The sequence below is a fragment of the Dermacentor variabilis genome, chromosome 6, assembly GCF_050947875.1.
Source record: "Dermacentor variabilis isolate Ectoservices chromosome 6, ASM5094787v1, whole genome shotgun sequence".
Taxonomy (NCBI): Eukaryota; Metazoa; Arthropoda; class Arachnida; order Ixodida; family Ixodidae; genus Dermacentor; species Dermacentor variabilis.
The window spans coordinates 116,070,901-116,078,954 of NC_134573.1; the positions used below are offsets into that span (position 1 = coordinate 116,070,901).

Genomic DNA, 8,054 nt, shown 5'->3' on the forward strand with positions numbered 1-8,054 from the left:
CCACTGCGATCAAACGTATCTAATATGAAGTGGGTTCGATTTTAAATAAGTTTGGATAATGTGCCACGCATGCTGAAAGTTGCTTTGAGCGATTCCCAAAGTGGTTGCTCAGTGGCTATGGTGTTAGGCTGCTGAGCACGAGGTCGCGGGATCGAATCCCGCCCATGGCGGCCGCATTTCGATGGGGGTGAAACGCGAAAACACCCGTGTACTTAGATTTAGGTGCACGTTAAAGATCCCCAGCTGGTCCAAATTTCCGGAGTGCTCCACTACGGCGTGCCTCATAATCAGAAAGTGGTTTTAGCACGTAAAACCTCATAATTTAATTTTTTTAACACTTGCTCGAAAGCCCTGCAGGCTGGTAACGTCTAAACGTATGTGGTTTTATCACAGGCAAGTGAAATTTCTACACCAACGGCTGGAAACAAGCAGCCTCGCTAAAAATTATACTGTGATTCCATAGGGTTGCGGAAGACTTCTGTGTCGTTTTTCTTTCTTTCTTTTATTATTCTACCGGCGTAAATGAAGAGCCGTGCCTCATCTTATTTGTCCGTCATCTGCTAGGTTTCGCTCAAGCCAGCTGTCGCCAAAGTGTTATTCAGGTCTGGTGACATAGATTGATCATTAAATGGATGTCGCAAATAGGTCTAATGCCAGGAGGAACGCACATGCGAATGTCGCAGCGTGCGTCCGGCACACTAAACGCCACATTTCGTTGCCTATAAATTGGTCTGGAAAACCATCATCTCACGTGTACTTCAGACGTCCCAACGATGATTCCATTCTCGCTGTGGCTGCTCTTTCTCCTCAGAGCATCATGTTTCGGAAGTCAAGGTGAGCTGTTTGACGAGTATGGCACCAGTTCTTTTAATATTTGAAATATTAAGTTAAATCGCGGGGTTTTACGTACCAAAACCACGATCTTATTATGAGGCACGCCGCAGCATGGGGCTACGGAATCATTTGGGCTACCCTAGGTTCTTTAATGTGCACCTTAATATGTGCACCGGCTATTTTGACATTTCGCCCCCATCGAAATGCGCCCGCCGTGGCTGGAAGTCGATCCAGCGACTTCGTGTTTGGCAGCCCAACACCATAGCCACTACATGACTAGGGCAAGCCCTTTAATTTTTTGTTTCATTTAAATTTCACCAAAGATTTCTTAGGCATATTATAGAACACGGCATGCATTCGAGGGTCCACCATACGAACAAAAATAATGGCTAGGATTGCGAAAAAGTATACTAATTTTTCTCAGTTGTGCAAAAACTATCGTTGTGGACCTCCCTTCTTTCTGTTAAGCATCTCGGTTCGTATATAGAGAAAGGTTCGCAAGTTCCTCAGAGCGGATGTACGCCAATCCTGATATCGGATGTAATATTAACGAAGCCGCAAAGCAATGCCACACTTACGAATGAGAACCATTTTGATTTCGAACCCTCGTTACCACAGTGTGCCAAGCAAACGAATATTTGCAGGTGACATTGAAAATATAAAACTGTACGCTTTCCAGAAATCCGGAAGCTGTAAAAAACCAATAATTTAAATAATTAAATTCAATTTATGGGATTTCGCATGCCAGAACTACGATATGGCGAGGCACGCCGTAGTGCAGAACTCCGGATGAATTCTGACCACCTGGGGTTCCTCAACGTGCGCCGAATGCACTGGCACACGGGCGCTTTCGCATTTCGCCCGTGCAGCGCGCCACTAGGTGCCACAGTGGTCGAATCACAAAAGACGATGACACGCGCAGCACGCTGACGGTGCGCGAGCAGTAGGAATTGGCTGTTGCGAAATTGAAGGTCAGTGGCGCGTGGTCCCGCGCCCGCCTGATTGAGCGGGCTCTGTTAAAATATATGCACCAGGCACCAGCCATCTGTCGGATTTCATTCACACGCCCAGTAAAATGCGGAAGCCTCGACCATGATTCTATCTTGCGCTCTAGGACTTCGCTGCGCAAGACCAAAGCCACTACACCACCACGGCAGGAGCAAGCCAATCATTTCCCCAAAAATATTTATTATACAACTTTCGCAAAGGCATAGCGAAAAAATTCGCTATGACAAAGCAAGGAAGATTTTTAGATGTGTTAAATGTGTGCGAACTTAGGGGAAAATTCAGAAAAACATTTAGCAGACATCTCATCACCAAAAAAAGAAAGCAACGACTTCAAGTTTAGCTGATATGTTGGTTTTTGTTCTTCTATGCGGTCGTCGCGAATGCCGTAGTCAAGATTTTTGTGGCGTCACTTTCTGTCCACACTTTCGAAAATTGTGTGCCACAGGGTTGTATGCAAATTGCTAAATTTTGCAACTGGTTCTAGATCATCGATTTTTGTGCCAGGGGAGCAGCATCGTAGCATAGTTGCACGTACGCTAGAATAACAGGCCCTATTTATTGCGTAATGACATTTCGCATCGGCCATGCTTGTGCGCAGGAATCCCTTGAGCTGGTGCAGTGCTAGTGCACAAGGCCTGCACTGACGTCAGACAAACCTCGGGTGCATCGGTGTGCTGGTGGGTGCATAAACAAATAAAAATAAATTAGAACGTTGTGATACAGTTACCCCTTATACAGACGGGTGTTCCTACGCGGAAAGAACGGCTGCACCAACAGCTGGACACTCGTTCTGGGACTGCCTGAAGTTCGAGTACCTGCGGCAGAAGCACCGGGGTCAACTATCCAGTTACGAAGAATAGATCCGTGCATCGGTGGAGGCCGGCAGTGCTTTGCGAACGCTTTACATTTTCGCACTAGAGTTGGGCAAACCTCGGCAAGGTGGAGTGCGGAAGACCTATTGATGGCTGGCACATTCATTTTTTCGTCTCTCAACCCTCATATCCCTCGTTTATTTATGCTAATGAGCCATTTTTGACGAACAAAGTTTGATCATTGCAGCCAGCAAGGAAGCAATCATAAGCTAGTGTTAATTCATTACTTCTGCGTCCAGTACATTGTTTCAACAGCTCGTAGAAAGCACTCTCTGCACGGGTTCGTGACCAGCAGTACGACAGCTTCGTGTTTTGCAGCACTTCTTGCTAGCAGCAAGACATTCATTCTCCTTTTGGTCTTTTTTTCCTGAGGTGTGGTTGGGCACTGTTGATTCGCACTTTCAAGCGTTCCCAGGCTGTGCCTTTTGAATACAGCCTCCTGCAACCCTTTTGAGTACGCTCACAAAACGCTCAGTCAGGTCACTGTACCAGTGGGGTGACGTGTCGAGTGCCCAACGCTTAAAAAAGAACGACGTTTTCTTCCCACTTATCTGTCTTCTGGTACTATGTAGAAACAAAGTGTGCCCCATTGTTAGAGACGACTATTTCAAGAAAAGTCAGACCAGGACAAATTCCGGGAAAGTTCGAACAAGCATTAGGGCCACTACTGGCGAAACGCGTCAGGAAATATTCGGAGCCAGGAGGCACAAACCTACCAAATAGGACTGGACTTGGGTGCTAGTACTCAAGGAGCTAACAAGTGCTATTATCTATTCATTTTCTGTTTCGTCCCAGGGCATCCAGGTTCTGCGACCAAACGGCGGCGATACGTATGCCAATATGTAAGAGAGTTACCAGTACATATATTTCTACATGGCTCCCATTGGATCTACCCGCACCGCCTCCTAAAGATGATCGTCTTGACCATCCTTTCACGATGCCGGAATTGAACGCTGCATTCGCTGCTTCGAGACGATCTTCTGCGCCTAGACCGGAGGGTATTTCATATACTGCTCTATCCCGCCTTGGCATGGAATGTCGTAGTGTCCTGCTGCCGCACTATAACACTACGTGGTTGTCAAGTAAAGTTCCGAAGCAGTGGAAAACCACCCGTTTGGTAGCCCGCTTTAAGCCAGGAAAAGCGCCCTACGAACTGTCATCTTACCGCCCAGTAACTTTAGCTAGATGTGTCGGTAAGGTGATGCAACGGATGGTGCTCACTAGATTACAGTGGGTCACGGAAAATAATGAGCTTTATCCTTTAACGATAACCTGATTTACACCTGGGCGGCCTGCTGTAAATTGGGCCGCGGATCTCGTGTCAACGATCGAACACAAAAAAAGGAGGCCCAGTTTTTTATACATAAAAGGTGCCTATGACAATGTGCTGCACCATGCCATTGTTGATGCCCTCATTAATTTGGACATCGGCGGCCATCTCTACATCTAAATTGTAAATTACCTAGATGATCGCACAGCCTTTGTGTTCACGAATGATGGAGAAACGAGAAAACACGTTGTAGTTAGCGCTGTGCCTTAAGGAGGAGGGCTCAGCTCAACTCTTTTCTATGCTGCCCTTATTGGCCTTGCGGAAGTAATTCCTCATACAGTACGTATCAGTGCCTACGCCGGCAACATATGCATGTGGGCATCCGGAGTCACGCCAGTCATGCGACCGCAAATTCGTGCAAGATTGCAGCGAGCTGTTTCTTTAGCGTCTCAGTAGCTGCCGTGCCAAGGACTGCGACTGGCCACAGATAAGTGTGCTGTGATAGCGTTCACACGGAAGCTTATGTGTCGGTATCTCAACGGTAATGTCATTGCATATGTGACCCACCATAGATACCTGGGCGTTGTCATTGGCCACGGTGTTTCATGGTCGAAGCATGTGGCAATGTTAAAAAAAAGTTAATTCGACTTGCTCAAGTTTTTACGCCATCTGGCCGGTATCGAGTGGGGCCCATCTGAGCATTCACTATTCCGGCTGTACCAGGCTCTATACGTCGGCTACAGTCGGTATACACTGCCCGTTTTATCAAATATGAGTCCGTCATGTTTGCGTACGCTAGAAAGTGCTCAGGCACAGATGCTGAGAAAATGTCTAGGGGTTCGACGTGGCACTTCAACTTATGGTACACTTGAGGAAGCTCGCGTCACCTCTGTACCTGTATTTCTACGACGCGAACCTCTTCGAGTATTTCTGCGGCTGCTGTGCCGTCCACAACGCCATCCCCTATCGACACTTCCCGATATAAGGCTGGGCTCCCCTTTTTCGAGAGCCATGGAACGCCAAGTATCCGCGATGCCATCATACTTTGCCCCTGCTGATCTTCCACGTATGCCTCCATGGGTAATGCAGGAAACACGGGTTCGTCTTTCTATTCCCGGAATTTCTAAAAAAATCATGAATACCTACCCTAGGTCTCAGACATCTAACAGTTCAATGTATGTCGCAAGAATATGGCTCATTGGTGCAGGTTTATGGAAGGATTGGTCTCACCGCATGCGTCAGGTGCGGCTTTTGTCGTGCCTGCGCAGCAAGCCGTACGATGGTTTCGTCTGCGTAACAAGACAACACCAACATCCATCGAACTATAGTGACAATCAGAGAGATAGTTCACTACATTTCCCAACAGCCTTCTCAACTATGGACAGTCTTTAGTGGCGTGAAATCGGCTCTTCAGCTACTTTGAGTTGTAATGAAAGAAAGCTCTTACAGAGTGTTGGCTCTTCAAACTGCCGAGCTGTACAAACAAGCAAAAAGAAACGGTCACCACTTAAACTTTCAATGGATTCAAATCCCTGTGGTGTACGCGGCAACGAACTAGCTGATGCTGAAGCAAAGAAGGGACTCGAAGAACCAGAGCCACTGCTCGCAATTCCTTTTTCAAGAGCGGGTGCCAACAGCCTTCTTTCAAGTATCATCCGAAACGTGACAGAAAAGCACTGGGACAGTTTGGATAATCGTCACAGGAGACTCCAAAGGTTGCAACCCACCTTAAAATTTAGTCTGCCACCAAAACTTCAGCGCACCTTTGCCAGTATTTTGCACAGACTTAGGCTAGAGGTGGTGGGTCGCGCGGCTACGTATAGGAGGAGGAGGAGAAACATTTATTTTAAAATAAGGAAAGGACAAGCAGGTATCTTCCTGCTTGTGCGGGAGGTGCCCTTAGTCCAGGGCTCCTGCGGCTCTTGCTGTCTCCCGGGCCCTCCGCACCAGTTGCTGCTGGTTACGAGGGTCCGAACTAGTCAGCACGGCCTCCCACTGCTCGGGTGTGGGATTGGGTATTTGCGAGGCTGCCTTGACGTTGGGGCACGCCCATGTGGTGTGATATATGGAGGCGTAGTGCTTACAAAGGGCACATTTGTATGAGTATACTGTAGGGTGTATTGCATGTAGCCTGCTTAAATGGGGGTATGTATTGGTTTGTAATTGTCGCCATGTTACGGCGTCTTCACGTGAGAGGGTTTTGTGTGGAGGTGGGTATTGTCGTCTGTTCAATCTGTGGTGTTGTAGTATGGCGTTGTATTGTAAAGGTACCGGCTCCATAGATGCGGCCGTATCCCTCTCATGTGGCGCCCGGGAAGCATGAGCTAGGACTGCAATGGGCCCACGCTGATTTCCATGGAGGAACTTGTGTCCTGGAGTGAGTCCATACTATTTCAAACAAGCTTACCGATTCCCGGGTACGCATACCTCATGCGACGCACCGACTGTGAGCTGTGCAATGTGAATGATACTGTAGCGCACTACTAGGTGTCGCATTGGTTCGAACACAAAAGACGACGATGACACGCCCGGCACGCTGACGGTGCGCGAACAGTGGAATCGGCAAAATCGGGCTACCGCCTGATTGAGCGGGCTCTGCTAAAATATAACTTGTGGGCACCAGACACCAGCGTCTGTCTGTTTTTTTCTTCGTCCAGAATACCATAGGTCATGTGCTGTGTGCCTGCCGTCAGTACGTGGAAGAGCGACAAAAGTTCAGCAATGACCTTACGTGCCTCGACAGGCCACCACTGTCGAAGGACGTTATTTTAGGCCCTTGGCCAGACGTTAAATCGAGTTTTAAGGCCATATAGGCCTTACTCATATAGGCTTATTCACAGCGTGTTTACAGGAGGTATTCAGAGACCTCGATTGGGAAGAATTAGGGATAAAAGTTAATGGAGAATACCTTAGTAACTTGCGATTCGCTGATGATATTGCCTTGCTTAGTAACTCAGGGGACCAATTGCAATGCATGCTCACTGACCCGGAGAGGCAAAGCAGAAGAGTGGGTCTAAAAATTAATCTGTAGAAAACTAAAGTAATGCTTAACAGTCTCGGAAGAGAACAGGAATTTACAATAGGCAGTGAGGCACTGGAAGTCGTAAGGGAATAGATCTACTTAGGGCAGGTAGTGACGGCGTATCCGGATCATGAGACGGAAATAATCAGAAGAATAAGAATGGGCTGGGCTGCGTTTGGCAGGCATTCTCAGATCATGAACAGCAGGTTGCCATTATCCTTCAAGAGAAAAGTATATAATAGCTGTGTCTTACCAGTACTCACCTACGGGGCAGAAACCTGGAGGCTTACGAAAAGGGTTCTACTCAAATTGAGGACGACGCAACGAGCTATGGAAAGAAGAATGATAGGTGTAACGTTAAGGGATAAGAAAAGAGCAGATTGGGTGAGGGAACAAACACGAGTTAATGACATTTTAGTTGAAATCAAGAAAAAGAAATGGGCATGGGCAGGACATGTAATGAGGAGGGAAGATAACCGATGGTCATTAAGGGTTACGGACTGGATCCCAAGGGAAGGGAAGCGTAGCAGGGGGCGGCAGGAAGTTAGGTGGGCGGATGAGATTAAGAAGTTTGCAGGCATGGCATGGCCACAATTAGTACATGACCGGGGTTGTTGGAGAAGTATGGGAGAGGCCTTTGCCCTGCAGTGGGCGTAACCAGGCTGATGATGATGATGATGATGATGATGATGATGATGATGATGATGATGATGATGATGATGATGATGATGAGGCCTTACTGACCTTTTAAGAAGTACGGCCTGGACTGTAGGCTTTGAGTAGGCCAAATTGCCCGCTATATGTTTTATATCCTCCTTCTCTCCTCATCTTCACCAAGCATGCGCCTCTTCCTTCCCTCTTTATTTCCCTCTTGCGTTTCCCCCAGCCCAGAGTAGCTGGCTAGAGGAATATACCTCAAGCCTACCTCCGCATTTCGTTTCATTAAACTTTCTTCTCTCTCCCTCTCTAAGGGGGTATAAGCCACTGAGAAAGTAGTTTTCTTTTATGTGTGTGCAACTCGGCTAGACGCCACTTTTCTGTATGTTGT

The 8,054-nt window shown here is 47.5% G+C and overlaps 1 protein-coding gene across 3 annotated transcripts in view; it reads left to right on the forward strand.

The window, feature by feature from the left end:
* The first annotated feature begins 752 nt into the window (after window positions 1-752).
* Window positions 753-8,054, forward strand: part of LOC142584338 (A disintegrin and metalloproteinase with thrombospondin motifs like) — a 103,141-nt gene continuing 95,839 nt past the window's right edge. For all 3 annotated transcript variants that reach the window (XM_075694490.1, XM_075694492.1, XM_075694491.1), the window contains exon 1: window positions 753-834. In XM_075694490.1, coding sequence (XP_075550605.1) covers window positions 774-834 — 61 coding nt within the window. In that variant the 5' untranslated portion in view covers window positions 753-773. The remainder of the gene's footprint in view (window positions 835-8,054) is intronic.